This window comes from Falco punctatus (genome assembly GCF_963210335.1).
Source record: "Falco punctatus genome assembly, chromosome: 11".
Classification (NCBI taxonomy): domain Eukaryota; kingdom Metazoa; phylum Chordata; class Aves; order Falconiformes; family Falconidae; genus Falco; species Falco punctatus.
In genome coordinates, this window is record NC_137591.1 from 17,363,398 (window position 1) to 17,391,127 (window position 27,730).

At 41.5% G+C, this 27,730-nt stretch overlaps 1 protein-coding gene across 2 annotated transcripts in view; it reads left to right on the forward strand.

Moving 5' to 3' along the window:
• LOC308071359 (uncharacterized protein) overlaps nt 1-27,730 on the forward strand; it is an 88,016-nt gene that overhangs the window by 19,095 nt on the left and 41,191 nt on the right. The window contains exons 2-5 of one of the 2 annotated variants that reach the window (XM_080406673.1): nt 996-1,195; nt 5,629-5,670; nt 6,849-11,891; nt 12,785-19,209. In XM_080406673.1, the coding sequence (XP_080262799.1) occupies nt 996-1,195; nt 5,629-5,636 (208 nt within the window). In that variant the 3' untranslated portion in view covers nt 5,637-5,670; nt 6,849-11,891; nt 12,785-19,209. Of the gene's footprint in view, nt 1-995; nt 1,196-5,628; nt 5,671-6,848; nt 11,892-12,784; nt 19,210-27,730 lie in introns of those variants that run through there. The other variant, XM_080406674.1, reaches the window with a different exon arrangement.

Genomic DNA, 27,730 nt, shown 5'->3' on the forward strand with positions numbered 1-27,730 from the left:
GAGGAAGTGAGAGTTTCAATGCAGTTATCTCCCTGGCATGCCTGCTGCAACCAAAGCCACAGCTACAGGTGGGCCATGAGTGGGGAGCAGGGAGCAGGTTCCCTTCAAGGGGAGGCTGAAATTTGGGAGGCTGCTGTCTAATTGGGGACCAGAAGTTTGCACCAGAGCAGTACTTGGACTGACATCTCAGTGGTAAATGCAAATAAATTAGTTAAGTACGGCTGTATGAAATTTTCCTGCTGAAAAATCCATTCTATAAAAGCATTTATACTGTATTCTTTATTGTCAGCTAATCCAGCCCAAACTCATTAAATGGCAGTGTGTGGGTTACTCGCTGTCAGTGAAATTATCAAAGGCATTTTTCAGCTGGTGCACCGGGAAAGCATGTGCTTCAATGCCAACTAAAACAATAACGAGGAAATGTTATGATCAGACTTGACCAAATGACCTTTCCCATTTTAGATTAGTTCTTAATTTCAGCACAAGGGTCATCCTGTGAGAATACTTACAATAAGTCACTGCTCACCTCTCACATGAAAAAGAAGTGACTTATTAGAAATCTCACTGTACTCATTGCAGTTAATGAGATGTGGAAAGCTTTATAATTTGATTTGCTGGACCATATGCTGTAAAGGGATACTGCTGATTTCATTCCTCCACATTTAATTTAAGCAGTATGCAATGGCTTCTTCGTATGGCTACTTATATAATAAAAATTAACTTGAAGTATAAAAAAAATACACCATTGTGGGGTTTATTACTCTATGTGGTTGAGTTTCAAGTGTTTTTCATTGAAACATCTGTAAGTAATGTGTAGGTCTAATTTTAAATCCTGGCAAATATTTTCCATTTAACATTTGGTTTTACTGACAGGCTTGGAGCAGTGGTTTTCAGAGCTTGTCAGTAACAGATATGTATTTTCAAAGATAAACATTTTTTTAATTGAAGATAACTGTAATTCAATACCTGCTTTTCCTATCCTTCTTGTATTTTAGCAGTTGCAAGCAGCAAAGCAGACACTCGTCCCGCCTCCCTGCAGGCCCCGGCCGTGGCAGCAGGACTGTGGCGGTGCAGGCTGTCCCTCATCTGGGGCCGCCTGGGGCCTGCACGGGCTCATCGTCCCAAGGGAATAAGATGACATCAGCGGGAGATCATGAACTCCCCGAGGATGTCCTCTTCAGGGATGTCCCTTCAGGTATTTTGCCGGGGGTGGGTGCCGGCGGAGGGTGGGTTTGGGCCTCAGCCCCAGGTGCAGCTTGGCCGTGTGCCGCGCCTCAGCGGCACGCGCTCCACTCTCAGGGCCAAGCGCGCTCGCTTGTACCGCGGTGGCTCACCGTCAAGGCTTTATTTCAGGTTATTTGATTTTTGGCTGCAGGCAAAATGAAACAGCTCGAACAGGCAGGCTGGCCTGCATAGCCCATAAAAGTGAAAACCAAGCTGACTCGTCAGTGTGCATGGCGCTGCCCGGCAAGGGCTTGCACACTCTGCTGGTTGTGGTGCTTCGTGCGAGAGCCTTAGCCGTGGCTGGGCTAAAGGCAGTGCTAGAAATACCCGGTGTGAGGCAATGAAAGGTCAGCTTGGAAGTCAAATATTATTTTCAAAACGAAGTCCTGGAAGGATGGAATTGCCAGGGAGTCACTTGTTTTACCTGAAAGAAATGCCACAGCATTACTTGCAATTAATGCCAGTGTCCACAAGCTCTAAAAATGAGGACTGTGTGTGTTTTAAACTAACCAATTGGTTAAATTTGAGATCAGGCCAAGAAATCTTGTGGAGTTGCTGCCCGTGGGGGAGCATGCTGAGGGAGGCCATGGGCCTGTGACACGGCCAGGCTGCAGCAGCTACAGAGGCACCATTTTGTAAGGTGCACAGCAAAGGGACAGCACTTGTTTGTGTCCCTCTCGCTCCGCCTCTCCCTCCCTCTACTCTTTACTGTTTCCTCACCATGATTTTAAAAAACATGTTGAATTCTACTTTCAGTGAGAAATAACAATAGTACGCTATTTCCTTTAGACCCAGACTGTCATCTTGTTGGGACCCTGAACTGCAGCAGCAGCTGGGTTCGGGTGCAGGGGGACTAGCTGTGGCGAGGGCCCGTGGCTGCCAGGCACTGCGGCAGGCAGCAGCAGCACAGGGACCGCTGCTCTCCGGCTCTGCCAAACTCCCAGGGGAGTGTCAGCATTACCTGATTTTAACAGCTTTACATTTAGAGAGACAAACACGTCTTTGCTACCAAAGACAACCTGTTTCTTTATAATTTGAGCAGTGCCTTTAATGCTTCGTGATGGTTTGTGGTGTGGGTTCAGCGGCTGAAGTAAAGCTGTGGGCTCCAGCCAGCCCTCTGCGCGTCTTGGGTCTGAGTCTCCTTGGTGGGGACCCTGCCAGGGATCAAATCACAGGCCCTTCATGCACGGACCTCCGGAATAAAAAAAATAATAACAAAATCAGGTTTCAATTTTAATGCGTCCCTGTTTTCTTTCATCAGAAGTTTTGAAATGCTGCTGAGGAGGTTAGTGATAGTCATAATCTCAACCACAGTGATTTCTCATAAACATTGAGAGAAACTGCAGCTTTACTGAATATAGCGTCTGTTTTAAATGGCTGGTGGTTCACTTGTTTTTAATATGAGTACAAGCACAGAGGCAAGTAAAATCTAATGAAAGTGCTTAGAAGATTTTGTTTTGATACCCCACAGCAGCCCTGGTTTATACTGAAGGGGGAAAAGATTTCTTTGTAGCCAGGCCTGCAGAAGCCAGAAATTTAATCTTGCTCCACAACTTATTTTATTGCATTTTTAATTTTCTCTTGCATTACCCTGACCCTTTTCTATAGCTTTTGACGCCTGGTGCTTAATTACTTATCATTAGCAATGTACATGGGGGCCTTCCTGCATATTTATAAATGTGATCATTAGTACATGGGAAGACAAAGACTTCTTTAAGACCATCATTAGTTATTCTGTTTTCATAGAAATGTTCATTAGAGAAACTACCCACCTGGTTAAATAATTATAATTAAGAACTGGTAATCTCCTTTGCATTTTTAACTTGATCTTCAGGACGTGTGTTCATAGCTAAAGGAGCCTTGTTTGGCCATCTTACTGTCATGTCTTTTTGATTTGAATTGTCAAGCAGATTTAAATGCTGTGTTTTGGAACTGTATACCCTAAGAATGATTTATGGAAAGATAGGTTATTAAAAAAAAAAAAAAAGAAAGAAAGAAAGGAAGAAATCAACCCAGCAATTATCTCTGAATTCATTAACTGCGCACTGGCAGCAAGAGGTTATATAAGCCATTTACTGTAATGCACAGTATGGAGTTAAAACAAAATGTCACCAGAGCCTGATTTCTCTGCCCTATCGGTGGTACTCACTGCAGACACCCAGGCTGCAGGAGAAGACTTGCAGAAAGGTATCATTTCCATGTCATGGTATGGTATTACTTGGAAATGCCAACAATAAATGCAATGGTGTCAGTACTTCTGCTCCCAGCCATCATGGGGAGCTGGTGGGAAGCCCGTCTGAAACGTGTGCGCATGCCTGTCTGCTCCAAGGCTGCAGGGAAGGGAGAGCATCACCCCTCCATGCCCACGGCAACTGGCACAGGGAGGGCTCACCTCTGATAAACCACAGTGATGGGAAGAGCTTGTCAGTGGCATAAATATCATCTGTAAACAATTAAGCAGCTACTGCTCATTCAGGGCAGTTTTGAGAAGCAAAGGAAGTCTGCAATCAGTTATATCTCCAATTACCATAAAAATATATTAGCCATTCATTCATTTATTAATGATTCATCAGTTAACCACACATAATGAGCAAATAATTAGCAATGCTGTACGGTTGCCAAAATTGAAGAAGTGGTGGCATTTTAAAGATGAAAGGTTGCATTTATGTAAAAAGTCGGGTGGTGATAAAGTTAATACAGAAGATAATTATAAAAGTGGCTGTCCTATTTTAGAGCTGAGGTCCCGCAAAACTTGCCTAATTGAACTGAAATTAATATTCTTCAAAAGCACACATGTTACTGCATACTAGTGGCTGCATTTACTCGGAGATCTCCCATCAGTAAGGTATGTCGCACAATACAAGTTAATAAAATGCCAGACAGCAAGACTGTGTTCTTTGTTTGCTCGGTTCAGGGCCTCGTGGAAAACAATAAATTGCATTCATGTCAGCCGAGGCCCATCCCTTTGCTAATTACTGTTTGGTGCTGAAATGACTTCTGTGAAATTGGGAGCATGAAGAAACACACAGCCGTACAAGGGAGGCTTTTCAGGCTACGGCAGTAAATGTGAGATAGGCCTTAGGCGCACAGATGTTAAAACAGTGAATTCCCCTACAGATTACACTAATGGAAACCCTGTCAGGGTAAGTCAAATCTGGGGTCTGTGGTCAAAATCTAATTAATGTTCCTGTACTTAAAAAGAATATGAATGCCTGGAGGTGATGAAGAACGTATAAGAAACTCGCTTGTTTGTAAAATAGCTTGTGCGGATGGCAAGTGCCGCTAAGGCCTTCCTTACGAGGTAACACCTGCTGGAGGAGCTGCTTACGCCACTTGGTGCAGTGCTGCAGGCACCGGGCTCAACCCTGCTTGGAAGTCCTGCGCAAAAATGTCTGTTGGCACCTGGGCTGCCTCCCCAGCGGACAGTCATCGCTGTCATTAAACGCCCCCTCTTTGTTTGGCATGACTAAGTGGTGTTGGCATCGCTGTTTAGGAAGTACTTGTAGCTGAAGACCTAAGAAAGGGCCAGCTCCTCTTTGTGCAAAAACAAAGGCTCGCCCGTCTAGGTTGAGCTTGAGGACACTGCTGGGGCTCTTATGGCGCTTTCACAGCTGCACTGTGCATGGCCTGTGCAATAACAGAGGAAATGAATTTATAATGCAACAATCTCTTCGTTTTCACAAGCACAAAATTTCCCCTAAATACTTAAAATAACACTCAGAGTGGGACAGACCTTAAATTTTGAATAAATGAAACCCTAATCCAGTGTGTTGCTGAAACAGCTTGTTATTAAAGAAATAAATTTAAAACAGCAAGTGGTTTGAGAATTTTGGATTTAATTATTTAAATCTACTTAAGATAACTCTCTAGCACTGTGTTTGGGTTTCCTGTTGAGAGCATGTTTTCCAGAAAAGTATCCCACCCAGTGCCCTGGAAATATTAACTTTCTTATGCAACAGTGGTTTAAGCAGTAGAGACAAATTATTATTATTATTATAATAAGGCAGGGATATTGTATGGCAACTTGGTGATATTTCCTGGATGCATCCTGTCATGAAAACTGCACAGAGTCATTTGGGGGTTTGGAAAGACCACTGCTTTCTTTGGCTAAATGTCTCATGTAATGCTGCTCCAAATGCTCTTCAGGTAAGAGAGAGAGAGTAGTTCCCTTAGTAATGTTACAGAACCAGCCATGACTAACAGTACCTGAACCAGCAGGTTTTCAATTGTAAGCTAATCTGAGGTATTATATGTTATTTAATAGATAAATATTGGGAATCAGACTTTTTTCATTGCTGATTGTTATGCTTTAGTTAAAATCTACTATTTCATCTTTAAGACGTAAGATTGTCTCTTTATGCAGCATAGATCAAGAAGGCAATAAATCTGTCTTTTCTTTTGTAGGGCTGTAACAGGAGCTTCCTGGATCCTGGGTCTGCATTTAGGGTAAGAATCAGACAAATATATTCAAAATGACCCTGATCTGCACAAAACCTAGCAAAGGGACAAGAACCAGGGAGGTGCTCCTTGTCCCCAGCCATGACCCAGGCACAGGGGAAGTTGACTTCTCCCACGGCCAGGAGTGTGCAGGGGAGAAAACTCCAGCTCTGAGTTATGTTTCCTTCCCCTGGGCTCATGCTGGGACAAAGGCACACAACCACGCTGCATGCCAGCTCAGCCTCCCTGCTTGGCTTGGCTCCTGCAGGGCAAGCTTGCTGTATGTATCCTGTGAAGAACAAGGATGGTGGTTTTGTGTTTGAATATCCTCACAAGTAATCATTGGTGTCTCCAAGGTGGGATTCTCATCTTAACCATTTTCTTTCAGTATGTTCTCTCTGTACTGTCTGTGTTTGCAATACAACCCTTGCAGAGGAGTTACATGCTAGTTTTGGGGCCAGACTCTTGCTAGTATTGCCAGCACTCACTCTCAGTCATGTTGTCTGCTGTGCTTCAAGTGTCACCTTTTGTCACAGGGAGGAAGCCTTTCAACTTCCCTGATGCTACTGAGGTTGCATTGATGTAACTGAATTTGTCCTTTCTGTCATGCATAATGGTAGGATCTTAGGGAGTGTTCAGCTTTCTAGCCAAAATCTGTGGGGACAAAAATAAGCAAATCCAGACTTTTGATTAATCTAGGTAAATGGTTAAAATACTACTCACAAGTCTAATGGTCAGCACAGCTGTGTCATCATCTGAATCCAACACCACCAACGGGCTCAAGAGATGGTACTCACTTCAGCACTGGGTTCTGTCAAATTCACAACATGTAAGGATGGTGTTCAACCAAAACCCAAATGTTTTGACTGGTTGTCCTCATTCAAGCATGCTCACTGACTTACTTTGTGATTATTAGCAATATTTTCTTTTATAAATAGTTTTTTGTTTTCAAGAAAAAGTAGTCCTGCAAATACTTTTTTCTTAAGGAATAATATCTATGTGTTACTTGAGGCAGATGTTGGTTTAAAGCTTAGTTCTTGCTTAAGAGATATCCACTGAAAGGAGTTGATTAGTGTCCCCTAGCTGAACCATTTTTTCCCTCTGTTGCTTTGACCCATTGATTTAATTAAGGTCTAATAAAGAGAGGGCTGAAAGATTGTTAAAAATTCTTTTTTTTTTTCCCACAGATCTGACCTATGCTGGTCCAGCTGTGCATTTTTGACTCACATGCCCTCTTTAATACATAAGCACACTGATACAAGAGGTTGTCTTCCTTAAAGCCAGTTGGTTTTTTCCCCCCTCCATGATAGATAAGATTTATTTTGGTTTTAACCAAAACAAATGCTTTTCTGAAACCTTTTATTTAAGTGAAAATAAGTAATGAAAAAATAACCAAAGCAAGGCACAGTATCAAAAAGAAAGACCTTAGAAAGCTTAGTCATGACCCTTTCTTTCTCTGTTTCCTTTCCCATTCTCCTCTTGCCAGCACAGAAAGAAGAAGAGAAATAAAAACTATGGGTTTGCTTTCCAATTAAGTAACAAGAATGACTGGAAGTTTATGAAACATGGAGGGGTTTTCATTGAAAATGCTTGCTACTTTTCAACTCTGTGTCTTGCCTAGGTCAGTGTTAATGCTCAAAAAAAGTACTTCATCCTACTTATCATATTGCTAACCTCTTCTTTCCCTTCTCCCCCCACCAGCTCTGCAGGTTGCTGGTCTAGGGTGAGAAGAGCTTTTCTCAGCTTGCTAATTTTGCCACTGAGCAGGCTCATCTGTATCTTGTAAAAGGGAGATTACCACAAATGTGCACCCTCTCCACTTTCTGCTTCTGCAGTAGGAGAGGAGTTCTGGTGCTAGGGCTCCTGATGCTATCCCAGCTGTGCCAGGACCGTGATGACAGTCTTCAGAAAAATAAAAAAGGAAAAAAAAGCCCCAGCTGCAACTTCAAGGAACGGTTCTAATGTGCTATTCGTGGATTGAAACAGCATTGCTATCCACAGCGGCAGTTTGTGACTGAACCTTCTTAGATGGCTCTCATGCTCAGATTTCTGTGCTGCAGCTCGTTAGCAGGAATGCTGCCTGCAGGGCTGCAGTAGGTTTGCAGTACAGCAGGATGTGCATTAAAATAAAAATCTGGTTAGTGGTGGTGTGATCCCAGTTCTGGCTGGGCAGTGGCAATTAAACCTGGATAAGAATAAGCCACCTGGACTTTGGGACTCCTGGGATGTGGCATACCACTTGCTGAGGGCCATCCCTGCCCAGGAAAGCACTAAAACAGGTGTATAAATCCTACTGTGTTCAATGGGATTTAGGCACCTGCTTAAAGTTAAGTGCTTGTTTAGAGAGTTTCCTGAATGAAAGCCTGACAATTGTGCCCAAGAGTGGCTTTGAAATTAGTTGTAATTTGCTCATCATAACCAGCTGTCATGAATCTGTGTAAAAAGGGTTTGATTTTAGAAAGGTGAAAGACTTCCCAGGCCCTTGGCTTTTGTGTAAACACCCTTCCTGGATGCCCAGCACCCTGCTGAGCTGAAACAGCACTCTTCGGCCCTACTTTTATTCCAGGTTGCTCCGTGGTCCCACTGGGGCTGTAGCGCCAGCCTGGAACTCTGCAAAGCAAACTGCCCTGTCAGCAACTGAAATTGCCTGACTGCCTCACCAGCCAAATTCCATCTGAGACAATCTCTGCAGGCTACAGCAGAGAAAGAGAAAGTCCATGTTGTATTTAGTAGGTGAGTGCAAAAAGAAAGTTAGGAGAGCAAAAGAGGGGGAGGAGAGATTTGTGTCCAAGTGGAAGAGTCAGCTGGACCTCCCACTTGGAAATATAGCAAGCACCAAGTCCTTTTGTGTCAAGGGAGTCAGAAAGCTTCAAGAGCTTTTTATTTTTAGGATTTTTTTTTTCCTTTATAACCCCTTTTTTACAACAGGGTTTGAGGGTAAACTTGAAAATAAGTCTAATGTTACAGCAACCAGTCTCAAAGGAAAAACAAAATCCAGCAAACTCAAATTACTACTTAATCCTGTATGTGCATGTTTACATGCATCATCTACTTAAGGCAAGAAGGACTGTGTCCATGTAGCTGAGAGTTATTTTATTTTTTTTTGCTCAAATATATGGTTAATTAGTCAATGGGTAATACCACTGTTGTGTAGTTCTTGGAAAGACTAAATTTGCAATTAAAACATTTTAAAGGCTTTCTTTTGTGGAGTCCTTAGGTAATTAAGCTGAAGTGCGTATACATTTCCATATATAAATGTACTGGAGCAGTGGTAGCTGATGTAGTAGTTAAGGTCAGGTAAAAACCAGCCTTGCATTTAGAATCTTTTTTCCAGTACCTCACTCAAAACCTCCCTAAATCTAATTTAATCTTCCAGAAATGTAAGGGAAATTTGGTTTATGAGGGGAAAAAAGGGTCTTGCATTAATACCATAGTCCATCAGTCTTCCCTCAGCGTGACTCCATTCATTTTGCAATGTGTGGCTGTTCAGCATTGCCATGACTGAACTTCAGAAGACTTTTGCTAGAATAAAGCATATAATGGGAACAGTCACGTTGGGGTGCCCCCACCAAGACGGGAGCAGGGACTTAGCCCTGCCTGGCTGCAGCCCAGGGGACTGAGGGCAGATGTAGGGGAAGCACTCAAGGCAACTTTGACAAACTTGGGAGCAAACCAGGCTTTGGGGCTGTGTCCTGCTGCAGTGCTGCTGTGGCCCGCTCCCCTTCCCAAAAACCCCTGCTCAGGCTGCAGCTTCTCTCTCTGCCTCCCGAAGCTGTTCCCTCCCTTGCAGTCTTGGTTCCTCTCCTCCTTGCCAAGTACACTGACTCCAGCCTGATCTGAAAGTTAATTTTAACAAATAACATCTTGGACCGAGCCAAGTTAGGATCTGGAGATAGGACACGCTGTGGGAAGGGAGCAGGGTGGGGGGTGTAAGAGAGCATGAACGCTCAGCCTTGTAATATGTGTGAGAGCTGATGCTCTCTGAGCAATCGAGTGCTTATTATTATTTCTTTTGGATAGGTCACCTGGGAGTGGAGGAATTTTTCATTTTAAATTAAAAAGAAATCTTTTATAATGCTCATTTCTGAAAGGAAAAAAAAAACCCTCACCTCATCATGGAAGCAATTAGATGGAGGACACATTGAAAGGAGTGATTAGTTGTTAATTTTTGAGCTGTTGGCCCTGACAGAGGTTTTTTTTGTCAAGGATTTTTTTTTTTAAAGGTGTTTTTCATAAGCCTATAGTCCAAGGTTACTTCTTATTCAATAGCAATTACCATATGTCCATTACATGCTAGAGACTGCTTGAGGTAGATGCAGTGGTCCCCATCAGAGCGTGTGCCAAGTCGAAATGCCAGCAGCTGTGTGAGCCACAGGATAATTGTTCTTATCTGCTTCTTCTTTTTTCCAAGTCCCAGTAAATGTTCTAGGGAGTAACTTCCCCCTTCCTTGATGCAACCTGAAAGTACAGCCCTCCAGTTTGTGTTTCGGGTTCCACGTCAGCCATGTCAAGATTTGAACAAGAATCAAGGAGGACAATGGGTCAGATGTAATTAAGAGGTAAAACTACTGGTGAAATAGCTGCACATTTTGGTTTTCTTTCATTCTGCCCATCAGATTACAAACCTCAGTCCCACCACCACTTAAAAAAAACTAATCTGTAACTGCGAACCCTGTATAACTGCTCTATTGTATCAGATGGAAACCAACTAACCAGACACCACAATACAAAAAAATAAGCATATTGTACCTCAGAAAAATATGGGGCTGAAAACACAGAAAAAATGTAGTCTTGTTAAAATATGGACATGGTCCAGTAATGGAATAAGTAGAGAAACTTGAATGGATCAGAGTCAAAAAACACTCTGCTTAATTCTTGGGGTTTTTTATTTGCCATTCAGCTTACATCAGTGTTAACATCTACTGAGAAATGCAGCCATTTACAATTTGCAGTTCAATGTGTTACTTTAATTAGTATGAAAATTAAAGGGCAACTATAGGCCAATGTGAATGATTATGGAAATACATGTGCATCAAATGCAATGCTCTCATTTAATTAATCGTCTTGTAAACTATATCGAGCACTTTAAGTCAGTTGCTGAGTATAACCACTCTATTTTAAATAACCACTTAATACTTAACAGGATGTGGAGAAAACACTATAGCACACGACTGCTTCTCAAGTTTCAGTGTCTGAGATTTTTTAAAGCTGACCCAAGTCAACCCAAAGAATGTTTAACACCCCGTGTCTGAACACAAGAAACTCTGTGATGTACAGACATTCAATTACATTTTTTAAAAAGTGAGAAACATTTCGTAAAATAGTGACTTTAGAAAACTAATTGGCAGCAGCAAACTAGAGAGTGAAGGCCAAAGCTAGAGGGGACCTTTTACTACAGTAACTCTAGTCAAAGAAAATGAAAATAAAGGCATCTTTGTTTCTCAGTCAAATTAGCTGATTAAGAAATAAAACATTTTAACATGCTTTAAATGCAGCATTAATTATTTATATGAAAAAAATTAGAGCCAGGTTCCATGAATTACACTTTGTGTGTGTGAATTGAACGTTACGGGAATAGTAATCCTTTTACATTCATGCCTTACTTCATTAGGCAAAACTAAATATTAAGGGCTCTATTCATTCAAAAAATTCTTATGCATTCAGGTCACACTTTTTCTATGGGCTTTTTTTTTTTTTTAAGAGTACAATTTACAGCTCTGATTTTTAAATATGATTCTGAAAACACAATTTACTTCTACGGGATGGGCTCTAGTAAACGGATGTGTTTAGAAAAGGACAACAGTACAGTGGTGAGTCTTGTTTGTTATCAATGAAAATGCCCGAAGTCAGTTGTATTGTGTGATCTCAAAGCTAGTGTAATAACATAGAAAATCAGAGCATTACTAGTAGGGAAGCTCTGAACTGTGAAACCTTTTTCCTATAGATTGATTAGTACCTAATTTTCCCCCCTCATTGATTGTTTCCAGTGACTGGGCAGTGCTTTACTCAGAGGAATGAAGAGCAGAGATTATTTACTTGGGCAGGTGTGTTCAGGGATATACTTTTCTATTTTCCATATATGCCTGTTTTAGCAATGGTGTGTCCCATGCTTGGCTCCCCAGGAGGAGGGTCCATCCACTGAAGCTGCACTGATATGTGGGATGTAGTTAAGCATCTGCTGGGATCATCAAAGTCACTTGTCTGCTCTTCTTTGAACACAGACCCATGAGGTAAGGAGCTAGTGAATTAATTAATTGTTTTGCTAACACATATGTGAAAAGAAATAAGAATTGAACTAGTTTATTTCAGCTTCTTTCCTTGGGTGTTTTGTTGCTGTTGTTTTTTCAGACTGAAGAGAGCAACAGCTAGAACTGTGCAATGATGATCATCTTTGACTTTCAAAATTATTAAAAGATTCACTTAACATTGAAATAATAACTTTAAGAGGGTGGGGGTGGGGGAAGCAAACCCAAGCAGACAGCAAGAAATTACAAAACAGGGATTACCCAGAAGCTTGCAAATTGTCAGCTGGCTGAATTTGAATAAACTTTTGAGAAATAAAATATGGGGAAATGGGACAAGGTGTCAGATGGTTGGGTAAGATTGATGTATTTAATAGTTTAGTTAATATGGATCAACATCTGCCTTTAGTTACATCTGCACAGCCCCCTGACTTCAGCAGAGTTGTACTTTTGTAACCAAGTTTGGACCAATGTTTTTAAATAGGCCCCGGTGCAGAATATCTGCAGAGAGCCTGTGCTGCTCAGTGCCGGTGTAACCAGGCAGCTCTGGAGAGAACAAGTAATACAATATGTTATTGTTTCTCATGTAATTTTTAAAATACATTGAGGAGTAATATATTTTTTTATAATAGGGTGCTCCCTGTCTCTTTAAGTAACTGTCAGATGTAGGATGTCCTCGTGCCAAAATGCTACGGTCTGCTCCCTCTGTGCAATTGTTAATTAAATCCATCCCTTATTGTAAAGCCTGCCTAGTCTCTTACCCATTCTGCTTATCTGTGATGCCAGATGATGCTCAGTAATTCATGGCCAACATGCTCCCACCTTCAATAGGGCCTCCTGTGCACTGACCTTAACCAGCTTCACTTTTTGTTATTCCCAAGGAGAACGGAGCCCCGGAGGCAACAGTTTTATCAACTTTTCCTGTTGACCAGATGATGGCTCAGTGATAAACGAATGGAGTATGCTTGAGCTGGAAGTCTCCCACATGCCGTCACTCCCTACCCTTCTCTGGCTTCTGCTGCCTGCTTGAATGCATTGCTGTGTGAGGAAAGGGGCCTGTCCTCAAAGGTCACCACAGGCTGCACTGCTGCTGGCAGGCAAGAACAGCCTTTGCCTATCCAGGTAACATTACTCTGCCAGTTATCAAATCAGCTGAAAACTTTCTCTGCTTGGTACTGAGCTATGCCACCTGCAAGTCTTTTTACCCCACCGGTAAGGCTGATATACAGGAGCTGGTAGGAATATTTTCATAGCTGACAAGCTGTTTCCCATGAACAGTGTCAAAGATTTAAAAGCCACTTCTGGAAATGGGACTTTCTGGCAAATACAGACTAAGCAAATCTTTTATTATTACCATATGGCTAGAAATATTCCTAGAGTTCTTCTGGAAATGGGTACTGTACCAGCAGAAAGCAATATTCTGTTGGCCTGTGCATTGCCTCGAGGGTATTTACTATGGTAATAAGATCAGTAATTCATCTCCTAAAATCACTGGGAGTACAAATGCTTATTTAAGTAGATGGTATCTTGATTGCAACTGAGTCAGGAGAGGTCTTAAAGCTGCCTCTTTAGGCTACAGATCTTCTGTTAAAGGCAAAGGGCTAGTGGTTCTTGGTAAACACAAGAATATTCTGTTTCATAGCTACCTTACATTTTCAGCAATTCACAGTAGATGCACAACACATCCCTTAGCAAAATGGGTGTGTACAAATATGTCAAGAAATTATGCCTGTTGGGGCTTTTTAAAAATTTTTTCTTTCCATAGAAATGTAATGGGAAGAGGTAGAAATCTCCCTCCATCTCCAAATGGTTGGTTAGAACAAAAGAGACAGAGAAAGCCATACTCCAGCAGCACATGGAGCCATCAAACTCCCATTGTGCTGGAGGATGCAGCACCAACATAAATTAAGAGACAGCCTTGGCCCAGAGAAACAAAAAGGCAAAGATCTGAGGGTAAAATGATTTGCTTCTGCACAGAGTGGACCAGTGTCAGAGAAGTATCCTATATCCTTGAGACTCTTGCAGCTCCCAGCTGCTAGCTTACAAACTCAGTGGGCCTCTTCTCTGGAAGTCCTGGAGGCAGAAGCCTCCAAGTCTTGGTCAACTGTTCGGGGTTTTTTTTGTTTACAGAAATCAAGAGAAACCATGGTTTTCTGGCAAAGGCATAGAAATGGGAGTTTAAGGACCTAGTCTCTAATCCCAAACTCTGCTGTAGGAAGTCTTTACAGAAAGGATGATACGATGTAGAAATACAGCAACTCACCAAATTGTTTTATTTGAGGAAAACCATAGTTTGACCTCTGGGAATCCAAAATGAGTGCCTGTAGCACTGTGCCAGGAAGGTTTCAGGTGGTCCATAGTGTTTCATATTGGTAATGTGGCATCAAAGGTGAATCACAGAAAAACTGAGCTGGAAGTACCTAAAACAGATGTTCTCTAGTTTGCCAAAGAGCCTGAACCCATAGTGAGGACATATGGCTGAAATGGAAAGCGTTAGCAGTTTTCCTGCAGAATGTTGTTCTGTACTTCATCAGTACTGTTCCTTCTTTGCACAGTTATTAAGCTAAATATCACTGAGGCATGTGCAAATTTGATGAGAGAAATATTTGTTTATGCTCTCTATATATTTCAGAAATTAAAGATTTTTCGGTAGGCACAATTGTGCCTTGTGAGCCAGAATTTTCACTCTAATTTTTTTCTGTAGTCATGGAGCATAACAAACATTTGAAATAACTTTCACCAGCTTGATCACTGTTGTCAGGCAGAGTATATATGCAAATGAAACTAATAAATTTTGCTCAAGTTCTCTGGATTCCACCAGAATGTATGGAATTGTCTTTCATTAGTTAACAGCACTTAACACTTATGTAGCAATTTCCATCCTCTGTGACAAGCTTATTAATCAATGCAACACCTCTGAAAGGAGCATTGCTATGTATTCCTATTAGAGTGTGAAATTTAAATTGTATGGATGTGCTCTGAAGTGTTGGTCAATAGCCGAAGAAACCTGGGATTTGAGTTTGGAAGTCTGTGGTTTCTGTCCCATGATTAGGTCAGACTCCTTTGACACACAGACCCCTTTATGTGTTTAATAGATCAAGTGCTGCTAGGTTTAGAGCCACACATCAAGTATGGCCATACTCTAACTTTGAAATGTGGTGATAACACAACCATTTTTTATAATTGCTGCCTAGAGGACCTGAGATGGGGATACAGCATGCTGCTGCAATTTGCTCTTTGCAGCTTTGTTAAGACTTGCAGGAGCTAGAAGGTGTGTTCCAGTGCACAGTAAATAGGGTTGTGCTAAATGACCCCTGCCTTTTTTCATGCAAATAGGTGTGACAGCGTTGGGTTAACCAAGAAGTCAGTCCTGACGTAGTGATGATAAACTTGTCTAGAGTGAAATCCATTGAGTTCCCTCACCTCTTTTCTGTGCCTGCTATTGTAGGACACTAATGTACTGCTGATCTGCTCTCCTTGCAGTCAAGAAAGTGTCAGATGATAGTGTTTTCTGCCTGCTACATCCCAGGAAAAAAATGTATATTCTGTCCAATAAGCTTGGTTTGGGAAATGAGTTTTGTACACTGTTACCAGGTCTGCAGAAGCCACCAGGCAAGTGCAGTGAAAAAGGCTTCTATAAAGGGTATAATGAAAGACAAACCATTTCAGCTGGTGACTAGAGGCATATCAATAAAGATCACCTCCTGCATATATCAAGTGATTGATAGCAAGTTTGAAAGCTTTTTCAGTTCCCTGGTAGTGCCACCCAACTACAATAAAACACATGGATTTCTCTGCTACCCTTGCAGATAAACCTTCCTCATGCTGCATGTAAGAGCTTGAAGAATAAAAAAAAGGTACAGGGAGTTATTACTTTTAAGTAGCTCAGTCCATTGCTTTTAAGGGTGACAATATCTAAACTATAGCAGGAGGGGAACTGTTAAACATCTTGTTTGCTCTGTTGGTAGGCAGGCTCAGACTTTGTCAGCAGTCTGATGTAAATCAGCCTACTTGAAGGTAACAGCCCAAGATGTGCCCTGTGAGCCACGAGAGGAGCTTTTGGGATGCCAAGAGGGGAGATTTCAGACTAGAACAGCCACCTGAAAATTCACACCCCTCTGGCAAGCTCAGCAAGTGTAGTCCCTGTGCTTGGTAGCTCAACGGGGCAGACCAGGGCCATGGGCCAAACAGCAAGGGCTCCCCCATACCTGCCTGCAAGCCGTAGGCTGCCATCCCATTCTCACTGCCTGTCTCCTTGATAGCTACGTTGGTGGTATTGCTGGTACATGGTTTGGCGTGGAGGCTTGTAGCTGCTTCTCTCCCTTGTGGATGCTGACTCTGACCCCTCAGCACAACTGGTGCTTGGTCTTGTGCAGTTAATAGGATTCAATCGTTCCTGTTGAAAAGGACTCTGTGTTTTGAGGATTTGTGCATCCAGATGTGAAATATTCATAGCTAAAAGCTATGGAAGCATTATAGGAGTTTTTATGGCTAAATCTGTATCTGTTTCAGTGCCTTATGCTCATGGAAGTCTTGTGTCAGCTGTCAGGAGCCCACAAACCTTGGTAGAAGTCAAGGGGCTTCTGGGAAACTCTTACTGAGAGAAATTTTATACTTAGATGCTGTTCCTTCTCACCAGAGAAGGAAATCCAGGTTTGTGAGACTCCAGGATCTAGGAAATCACCTTGAAAATACCAAGGTTGGTTGATCTGCTTCATCCACACACAGCCTGTTTAGCAATTGGTTCCAGCTACAAGGCTTGGGTTTGGATGTGGGTCCAAATATCCCGTAATTTAAAGACGAGATCTTTATCCTGCTGATGTCAATGTGGTTTCTGTCACTGGCTTAACTGGGTAAGGGTCTACACTGTGTTCTAAACCAGAGTTTTAGTTTGACCTATATGTAAAGTAAAGATGGGTATTAACTTGGAAGTCTGAATTTCTAGAAGTCTCTCTCTCTCAGTAATTCTTATTAAATTCACTACTCCAGCATAATGTAGCTTTCTGTTCTAATCATAGCATTGCTGTACTTGGGCATGGCACATCAAAGGTGTTACCTTGCTCTCGTAGCAGAATCTTCCTTAGGTTTGCTCACTCAAGGGACCCACGCCAGACTTCCCCAGTTCTATGCACAGGCCAGATTTTCAGCTCCCTTTTAATCTTTGGCAATTTGAATTTATATGGAAAACTTACAGGTGACAGTCTGGCTATGTTGAGACAAGTAGGATAGAAACCATGTCAGAATAGTCCCTGAAAGTCCTACGATGTGCTTAAAGCATTTCAAGAGAACCCTTGATCCAAAGTATCAAAGGGTTACAGTAAGATGAAGAAGAATTAAAACTGATGGTGTGCCAGAAAGCACGTGCAGCACAAGGTCATTACTCACCCTCGTTAAAGCAGTCTCAGTACTGTGGCCTGATCTGAAGCTTAATTGAAAAGTTTCAAATGATGCATTATAACGAAGACAAGACAGCCACTGCCCATTCCACGACCTCTGCTAAAAAAGGCAGATCAGTAATAGGGCAGAAATCTAAGCAATTGCTTGAGGATAATCAAGGCCTAATGAGGTATCCACTTCAGTCCTTCAAAGGTGGAGGAACCTCACCCTGACGCTGGAGAGAAAGCAAAGACTGATATGAGCAGGTTCCTGCATCCAGGGAACGGGCCACCTGACCAGGGTAGTCATGGGCCTTGGCAGTGGAGGGAATACAAAAGCCAACACATATTTGTAACATGGGTTTTGAGTTGTACAAAATGTTAGTGCTGTGGCCTAGGACAGCCTCCACTCAGTTGCTGCCTTTTGCAATCATTTTCCGTTACCCCAGTTACCCTAAGTGTTCGTAAGGAGCCTATCAGGTCTGAATTGTTAGTTGTGTTAGGAACCAAGACAGTGGCAATAGGAGATAGTTGACTGTCGATGTTATCAATTTTCCCTAAAAATTCACAAAAAAACCAAAACCCGTTGATGTTCCACTTGAATGTGATAATAAATTGCAAGTCACAATTACCCAAAGAAATCAGGTATCTCCTTGGTATCTTCCTCTTTTTTTTTTTTTTTTTTTTGTTCTATTATCTGTTCTAGCAGAGAGGTCATTGCCTGTATCCACACAATTATCTCCACATCCACCTGCCAAACTGTGGGAGCTGCTCTTCCTGGGCTACTGCTTGGGCAGCTGTATTGGAGGGTTTGCATGTGCCCCTGCCTGATGAGCAGTTACAGTGTGGAATCACCTTTCAGTCTGTGGAAGCCAAATGGTTTTTCATCTTTTTGAAATAGTCAGCTCACCCATTTTAACCGGTATCTGCAGGCTGTGCTTTTGTCAGGAGAGGGTGTCCCTACAGATTTGTATCTGCTTGCTGACCAGGTTTGCTTGCTGTTCCTAATCTCTCCTGTTCTGATAAGATCTCCCTTCTGTCTTGAGATACACTAGCCATGGGAAGCTAGACCAGACAAAAACATTTTACAGCGTTTTGAGTTCAGTGACAGAGTACAGCCTTCAGATGGACTTGCTTAAAGGCATCGTGAGCAATGACAAGTTACAAAAATTGTTGAGCACTGTGGGACGTTTTCTTTGGCCTTCAAGTTCCTCCCTGATTTTAAGTACAGTTAAAAATCAAAGTACCTGCTTTCTTTGCTATGAATCCTACTTCAATTATCTTCTGCTTTTTCATGTAATTTCCTTCAACTTGAAACACAGAGACTCAAAAAGGATGCAAATATAAAGGAAAAGTTATAGTGAAATAACTAAAACCCCATTTATGCAGCTCTTTGGGTAGCTGTCTTGAAGACCATGAGAGGTGCAACTGGCTTCACTGGGACACCCTTGGGTTTAGTATTAAACCATGTGTTTTGCTGAAGTAAGACCTTTAATATATGACATATGGCATCAGCTCTACAAAATATTACTGGTTGGCAGACAGCCCTGCTTCTGTCTGTTGCTTGCAAATTAATGCTGTACGTCTGTGTGGGTAAATAGGTTGTCATCACCAGTGCCTGTGGTCACTGCAGGCTGCACCCACAAGCCTAAGGATTTTGCGTCTGTACTTTCCTCAAGAGGGATTTGTGTATTAAACTGCTGGTGCTGTACCTATGAAAGCAGTGACTGAGCAGTCCTGCCCAGGGAGGAACCAGTGCCACTGTGTTTTCAGGTCTCTGAGGAGCTCTGGGACATCACAGGAGGACGGGGCACTGCCAGCTGCTGCATGAGAGCTGCCATGGTGGCTGGCTGGGCTCTGCATGAGCTGGAGCCTGCCACAGCGTCAGCGGGGCATGCAGTGAAAAATAGGCTGCCTGCACCAGCCCGAAGGTACAGTGTCTAGAGGCATTTCTTGATATATTGTTTCTTGTTAAGAATCATTGATTGATTTAGCTAGTTACAGGGCTTTTTTACTTATCTTCCATGTTCATACGGACAAAATGCAGATGGAGGGATTCTAGCATGTCTCAGGAACGGGTACCGATCTGCTCTTCTCAGGTGTCTACAAACCTCAGCTAGAGCTGATCTTTTTGATTCAAGGTTGTATTTTTTGCATCTGTTGAGGGCAGTACAATTGCCCACACTTTTCCTGGATTGTTGCAGCATTCAGACAGCTCACTGGGTCTCCTTGCTCACCTTACAGTATCTTGAGCTAGGGAAAGTTAAGGCCAGCCTTAATTTGTCTGTTCTACAGGTGGTGTGTGCATGTGGTGTGGGTGTGATGGATCATGAGCCATGGATTGGCCACTACTGGCTATGAAGGATAAGAAAAACTTCCAAAGAACTTAAGTCTGCTGTGGGGTGGGGTGGGGGAAGGAGAGAGAGCGGCCAGCGAGGAGATGTTCTACCTATATGCAATCCACTAGCTTTGCTGAGTTTTAAGTAACGAAAAGGGAAAAAAAAACCTCTGACATTTTTTACAAAAATGTACATCCTAGAATCCATGTGGCAAAAAATAGGGCAGTTGAGTTATCAGTAGCTGATGAGAATATGAGAAAAGTAATTATTGTGTAGTCCTATTAATGAAATTGTACTGCAGCTCAAAAGAAAAAAAGGAAAAGTCACCAAAGAGAGCCTGGTGAGTTACTTTCAGGGAAAAAATAGCTTCTATTATATGAATAGAAATACCAGCTTGTTAGCTTAGCAGAGAGCTCTGGACACTTACAGAAATTCAAAACATTTCCATATATCCCAGTCCAGGATGGAATTAAAGTGTTGTAAAGCTTCCCTGGAAGCCAACATTTATCTAATATGTAAGCATATTTAGATTTCATTTTGAAATGGTTGTTAAAGGCTATCCTTTGGCTGCACTCTATCCTTCCTTCTAACTATTTTTTTGAATTGTTGAACTCTGAGATTTTTATGCTAAGAAAAATGTACTTTCAGAACTAGAAATGCCTGAATGACCAGTTACAGCATGTACTAACCCTGAGAGATATCCATTGAATCTGCTCTCCTCCTCCAATTTACTTGCTGTTTTTCCAATCATGCCTTGCATTAATGTTCTACACTTAGCTAAACTGTGTGTTGTATTTTAGATCTGTTTTTGTTTTGTCTAAAATATTTCCAAATTGGCATTAAGTATTCAAGATGTAATCTCTGTAGCAGGAAACTAGTTATCAGATTCATATAAAATAACTGGGCAATAGAAATAACTCTGAGCAGAATGCATTTTTTTTCTTAGAATTAATTTAGAGGGAATTTAATGCCTGTGAAAGGTGCTGGATTGCAACATCAGAGAACTGAAGCTATTATTTAACCACAGAGCGGTTACAGGATGGGAGATGGCTTTACAAGATTCCCCATGAGGGCTGACAAAATATTTGTCTCAGGTTTGGTGCCTTTCATCTAGCTGGAACAACCAAGCTTTCATTTCTCAGTAACAGTCAGTCTCAGGTTGTTAGCTTTCACCTGGGTGACAGAGAGAGCCCTTCCGTAAAAAAGAGGGTGTGGGGAGTGTTTGCTTTTGTGATTACTGGCTAACGTTTATAATGTGGTTAAACCTAAAACCATAGATTTACTACAGCTGAGTTGGCACATCGCTGTAAGGCACAGTCCTGGGTCAGAAATTCAAAGCACACGGCATGTCCATGCTGTCCACACCACAGAGAGAGGTAGAGCTGGAACAGAAGGAAGGGGCAGATGCTGTGACCTGCACCCCACCACACGCTCTGCCACCACCCTTGCGATGCCCCTGGGCATGGCACTGCTGTGCTCGGATCCCTTCAGAGGCCCATCTTTTGCTTTCTGTTGCCACCTGTTTCTCAGAGGAAGGATGAGAGTGGTAGGCTGTAAGATGTCGTTATTGGACCTTTACCAGGTCCAGGATCTGGTTCTCATCTTTTCCTTTTTTTCTTCTCTGATGTTTCCAGAATACTTATCTCTGAAGGCCACGTATGGTCTGCATGCTTTCAGTCTCAGGTCTCAGTAGTAAGGTTCCTATTAGACAGGTACAGACAGTGTGCCAACTGGTAGTCTTGCTAGCTGCAGAAGACACTGAAAAGCATTTTTCATGATACATGTTAAACTTCAATTTATATTTGCTGCTTAGTTAAATTAATATGTTTGGTGGTGATGTTTTTTACTGACTTCATGAGGAGGAGGAGAAGCGAGTAGCCTCAGGGTAGTTTTTACTAATTTCTTTCAAAGGGAGAGACTTTCACAGTACTGCCTGTGTCCCTGAGACCTCATCAGGAAATAAAATCAACCTCTGTTTTGCGTGTGCCTGGTCTCACAGGAGCAGGGTGGCCTGCCCACGTGGGATGCCCAGCAGGCTGTCCACGGCAGCTCTGCTGCTCTCGTGGCAAGGCCAGCAGAAATACAACTGTAACTGAATAGATCAATAGGCTTGTTACTGTAATGCAAAGTTGACTTATGGACAAGCCCACTAGGAACCAGTTAAAAGTTTTTTCCTCTGAAGCCACATTCTTCTACTGGTTGTGGTATGTTGGAAAAAGGCTGCATTCCCTCACACTGGAATTTCCTGTATTAGCACTACACAGGAGTGGATTTATTTTGTAGTCCTTGAGATTTCTGAGCTTCATGGATTTCACAGCTTTTACACACCATGAAACAAAGATCTGGTTTCTACTGAGGCATTGTAGAAAGGATGAGCATCTGCTGACTCTTTGGTCTTCCAAAGATTGATGGCCTCCAAAACCAGAGGTGAACCAGTCTGGGATTATCTCACTGAAGACTGAGGTATTAGTGACACAGCTCTCATATAGTTTATGTATGCTTTTTGCACTGATTTTTGAAGCTAAAATAAATGTTTCCTTGTTTTATGTCAATTTGTACCCTAATGTACTGCTGAGGGAGCTCATGTTGCTTCTGTTGTATCAGGAATATGGTGGTTACAGTCTGTAAAATGCTAAACTAGGCCAGGGCACGAGCATCCTGCTCCAATATCTCCCGCCCTAAGCAAGTTTGTCATCCTCTGGGCTGCTGGTCTCAGTGCCGCAAAGGCACTGTTACAGGTTCGTTTTGTGTTGCGGGCTTTCTAGAGAGGCCTGCGGACTCCTCCTCTTTTCTCAGACTCACCTGACTCCAGCCCAGCTGTGGTATTCCCACTTCTTAACTTAATCAAAATTGCTTTTCAGATATCCAACCCCAAAATTTACAGCTTCATTGAAATGGAGACAGGTTATGTAAGACTTTCTGCATAGAAATGTGTAATATATTATACTATATAGAGTTTTGCAGAAAAGTGGAAAATATCTGTTTGGGTTTGGAAATACATTATAGAGTTATTCAGATCCAACTTTTTCATTATTCTACTAATGTCTTCCTGATCTGCAAGTTTTTAAAAGCTACATTATTGGTTTAGGATTTTTTTTTGATCTGAAGTAAGGATACTTTCCACCTTAATTGCATGCTAATTAACATTTTGCTTTATGGAGGATTGATATTATACAAACTGTATAATAGTCCTATCCCAGCCACCTCTCTCCCATACCTGAAGCCCAAAAAAACTGTTTTCTTTATTCCCAAGGTGACTGCTGTGCTTCCCAGCAGGCCAACACAAATTTTCAGACATGTCATAGAGCTCCACAAATAGCCAGTCAAACCTCCCCCACCCAAACGTTCCTGACGGGGTCTTTCTTTTATATCCTTACATTCTTCTTTATTAAATTTGCCTCAGTAATCAACATGTCCCAAACCTGTGGAGTGTCTTAGGTGGGAAATTTCATCAGCTGCACCTTAGAGGAACACTGCTGTCATGTCCCTGCTGCAGCTCTCGCTTGCCTGTGCAAGGGGATGTCAGAGCACTGGCTGATTTCTTCTTTCCCAAGCAATAATTTAATTTGCAAAATGTTGTGGTTTTTTTTCTAAAATGTGTGAACTTTCCCTATTCCGTGTTCTTGAAACATGAATTAATGCTCTGTTTTCATCTGAATAGCCGCGGTATGTATTCTGCCTTTGCACACAAGCCTTCAAAGCTGTGTGGCAGGGATGGTATGAGAACACATCACCGCTAAGGCAATGAACTTAAATTTTCTGTGAGTCCCATTGATAAGAAGTTAGCAGTGGTCCTTGCCAGTCACACCCTTATTGGTGCTCAGCTAATGGCCAAGCCACCACACTTAGGTGGACGTGTCTTGAAGCACTACTTTGATCACTGAAAACTCACTGATAGAAGGAGACCACTAGAAATCAGCTGAACCATGGTGCACCCTTCCCTACAGATACAGAGTCAGGCCACATACTGTGCGCTTGGGCAGTGTGCTCGTGAGGTCCCACTACATAAATACAAACAGAACCACAGTAAAGTTTATAATTTTCATTTAATCCTTAGTTCTTCCTCTCCAAACTTAATTCTTATCATTCATATTTGAAACCATCTGGCCTTTAAGTCAAGAGTTAGTATTGCTCTGTGCAGTATCAAGGCCAAGCTCTGGTTTGAACTACCTGTTTAAAATTCCCCTTGTTTTAAAATCTTGGCTGAATAGTTTTAATCACTTCTTGTTGTGAGCTGTGGTGCTGTACAGTGGGCTGCACATCACTGAGAAGCTTCAGTCTAGAGGTAGTTGCACTTCAGTGCCAAGGGAAATAACAACTGGATGGATGGAAAGCGTCTGGATTGATGTGGTTTAAAGGTGCTGTTCGTGCAAGCTATTATCAAGGAAGGAGTTGGGGAAGAGATCCACTCTTAAAATGCAGGTGCTCTCATGCTTTCTCTGACAGATGTGTTCCAACAGTGTTTTGAATTCTGTTTAAAATTTGAAAGAGCTAAACCTTCAGGCTCTTCTCTTCCTTTCTTAAATTCATTTCCCTGTTTAGATGAAAAAGAAACATTTTGCAACTTACTTTAAACTTCCTTCAAAAGAACTTCTGGAAAAGGAACGTTCATGTGAAGCACGTAAGCTGTAAACGAATGTTAAGCATAGCAGACAGTGATTTTAAATGTGCTAATGGACAGACATTAGACTGTAGGAATTTACCTAAGAGAAAACCTTGGATGTGGAGGGACTGAGAGGAAGGGATAAAACCCCAGCGAATGAACCAAATGATAGAAAAGTGTTACCAGAGTAAAGAGCTGTACATGCGAAACAAATACTGAAATGGGGAAATAGCATCAGCCAAAGATAATGAAAGATAGAGAACATTTCGGTTAAATAACTGATGCAGGAGTATGTACAAACACCCTGTACCAATCTCCATCTCTTTTTCTCTCTCCCCCCTTATTTTGGCATTTTTTTCCCCTGCTGCTGATGGTAGCTTAACAGAGTTAACAGCATTAATGGGCAAAGCTCCTTCCATCTAAATGTGCAACAGACTTTTTTACAGTGCTCTGTCAGATGTTTTCAGGTATGTATTTGGCTCAAGATTTCCAACAAACTGTTTTCCTCAGATAATTTTTGATTAATTTTCTTAGGCCTCCTGGCTGGTAGTTACTTTCTCTGGCTGTGTGGAAGCAGCAAAGCAATTGGGTTGAGGTTTGCATGATTTGTGAATAGGAAGGGGGGAGGAAAAAAAAAAAAAGTAGTCAAAAAAAATACCCCCACAGGAAATAAATAATGGGCAATATGTTTCCTTTTGAACTTTTTCAAATCAACCTCTGGAAAAGGTGTCATAAAGCCCCCAGAAATGAGTAACAGCACAGGGACAAAGAAAACTCTGTTACAGATGTCCCTGCAAGTCTATGAGCAAATTGTTTTTTTCTAAATAACTCCAGAACATTACATGGCCTTAACAAGTTTCCCAGGACAGGAACTCCTAGTTTATTACTTGCTCACATTGTCATCAGAAATTAATTTTGTCCCTGAAAGACAAATTGGCTGGTAGCTTATGAAGTTAAATGGAAAGAACAAGTGAGCATCTGTTTCTTCTGCATTTTGTCTCCTTGGTGTCTTACATATAAATGAATCAGAGTGTTCAAACTTAAATTAAGATCTTTGGCTAGATAAACAGTTAAAACTGGTTCCCATAGCTACCTCTCACACATAGCTGTGATTGCATTATAATCCCCTAGTAATCAGGTCTAAATGAAAGAAAGATGATAAGGGTGCTATTTTCAGTTTTCAGTACTGATTTTTATTAGCTCTCAATCAGATCAGGACTGCTTTGCCTTTCATCACATTGTGGCAGTGTTTGTAGAATCATTAGAGTAATAAAGTGTAAATCTTACCGAGGTGCATTTTTCTTGAGGTGTTTTATATAACGAAAAGTCTGAAGATTACATTGGCGGGTACAGGAAAGATTTGTTTCTGCAACTAAAGTGAGGATGTAATGTATGCTATATTCATTTATTCTTTACCCAAGCGAATACCTAATGAATTACCTTGCCGAGGTAAAACAAAAAATAAAAATATCCAAAGAATCAGCCTGTCTGAACATGGTCCTAATATACTGTATATTACAAGTACTGAGTTTAGTCGTTTTTTTAATTTGCCTTATTATCTGGTATCATATCTCTCCCTGTGCATTACCATGCACAAATGAATTACAGGCAAAACCACAAGCACTGCTATTACCAGCCTGCTGTTTTTAGTAAACTAGTGCAGCCCAATAAAACATCATGTTGCAGCAATACATAAGTATTTATTGTAGAGTAAATTTCAGCTAAACAAAAGCACACAGGGAGGCCTGATCCTGCTCTTAGGTGAGGCAGTGGCGAACCTCGACTTTGGCTCGTACACCATTTGCATCTCACCTGCACCCTTGATTTGCAGTATGCTTTGAGGTAAATTTTACTTAATAGCTTTACTTCTGAAAAGTTCCCAACTGCCAAATTTAGAGGCTTCACCCAATCTTCAGAGGTGTTCCTGGGTGTTTCTGCAGGCAGAACTATCCTTTAGCACAGAAATTGCCTTGTGTAGTGTAGCAGGATTGTTTGCAGAGTTTGCAGGTGTGCCCCATATTTGCAATTAACTCCCAGTTTAATACTGGAGTGATTTTACTTTCCCATGGACTTTTTTTGTTTTTTTTTTTTTTATCTGGTGAATGTTACAATGTATCATACTATAGCATAGCCATGAAAATGCCTCCCCATTTTAAATATTTGAATTTTATGTATTCTATATTTAAATGAGCAGTAAACTGTCCCAGTAATTCAGTGTTAGATATTTACAGTCATCCATACAACTGCAGGCATATTAGGTAGCAGTAGAAATTAGTAAAAAGTTGAAAAAGTAAAAGCAAACAACTTTCTTGTTTTCTGTTTGATTTTAATATACTTGAGGTAAGAACCACACCTGATTTTAACATTAACAAGTTATACTCACTTTCTGTTCTATAAAAGGTGAATCTGTGCAGTCATCAAATAGTGGTGTTTGCATAGTTAACAAAGTCTAAGATACTGTCTGATGTTAGGACATGGAATATTTTAGGACAGGGACCATTTAATGTATACAAATTTATACCTGGGATAATTAGATATTGGTATGCACATCAGGCAAAAAAAGAATAAATCAGTTCATATGATGTTATAGATAAGGAAACAAAATTTATGTTTCAAATTCTAATCTGTTAAGGTTTTAAGATGCAGAGAGGTTCTCAGTCTAAAATGATTAATTTCCTACTAATATTTTAAACTGCAAAAAGCTCAAATTCAAACATTGTTTCAAGGCAAATAGGCAAAGAGAGTATTTTGGTCAGAAAGGTTTTGTGTGTTTGTATGTTGACACGCAAATGTAATATGTCTGGAAGATGTTGCTAAGTCTAATGACACAAAAGGGAGTAAATTGTAGAGCCTGATTATCAACAGATAACAGACATACTGTATATAAATAAATGCTCAGCATCAAAACCCATTATTGGATTAGCTATATAATCATGTTTCAGGCTGTAAGTCTGTGCTGACAAATGAACACTTTTCATTTGGCTCAAGGTCCTCATCAGCAACGGAACTAATTTTACATTCTCACCCATTAAGTGAATAAGATGTGGAAAAAGCTGTCTGCTTTTTGAAGTGTAAATTTGCTGCTACAGGCTGTGCAGACCAAAGCTCTTTTGAAGCAGTGAAATGAGATCATCTCTAGGGACGTGTGAACCTGACAAAGTTTAGGTCATTTCTGTGGAAGGTATGGCAGGGGGGGAGCCATTTGGATATGGTTTCAGTAGCGACTTATATGGGGCAATTTGGAGGATGCTGAACTTTACAAGCTTTTTGTTCAAATTTGTGAGAGAACTTGAACTGGAAGCACAGATGCAAGCTTTCAGCCCTCAGAAAGAAACCTCCATAAACATCTGAACTGGGTACTTGGCCGGCACAGTTTGGGAGTGCTAAGCAGTTTGGGAGTGCTAAGCAGGCTAGGTGCTGAGCCTCTCCTGCTCAGCAGAACTTAACCAAGTCGTTTTTAGGGGCTGGATACTTCCCCTGCTTTCACCTCTGTACACACACATGCACAAA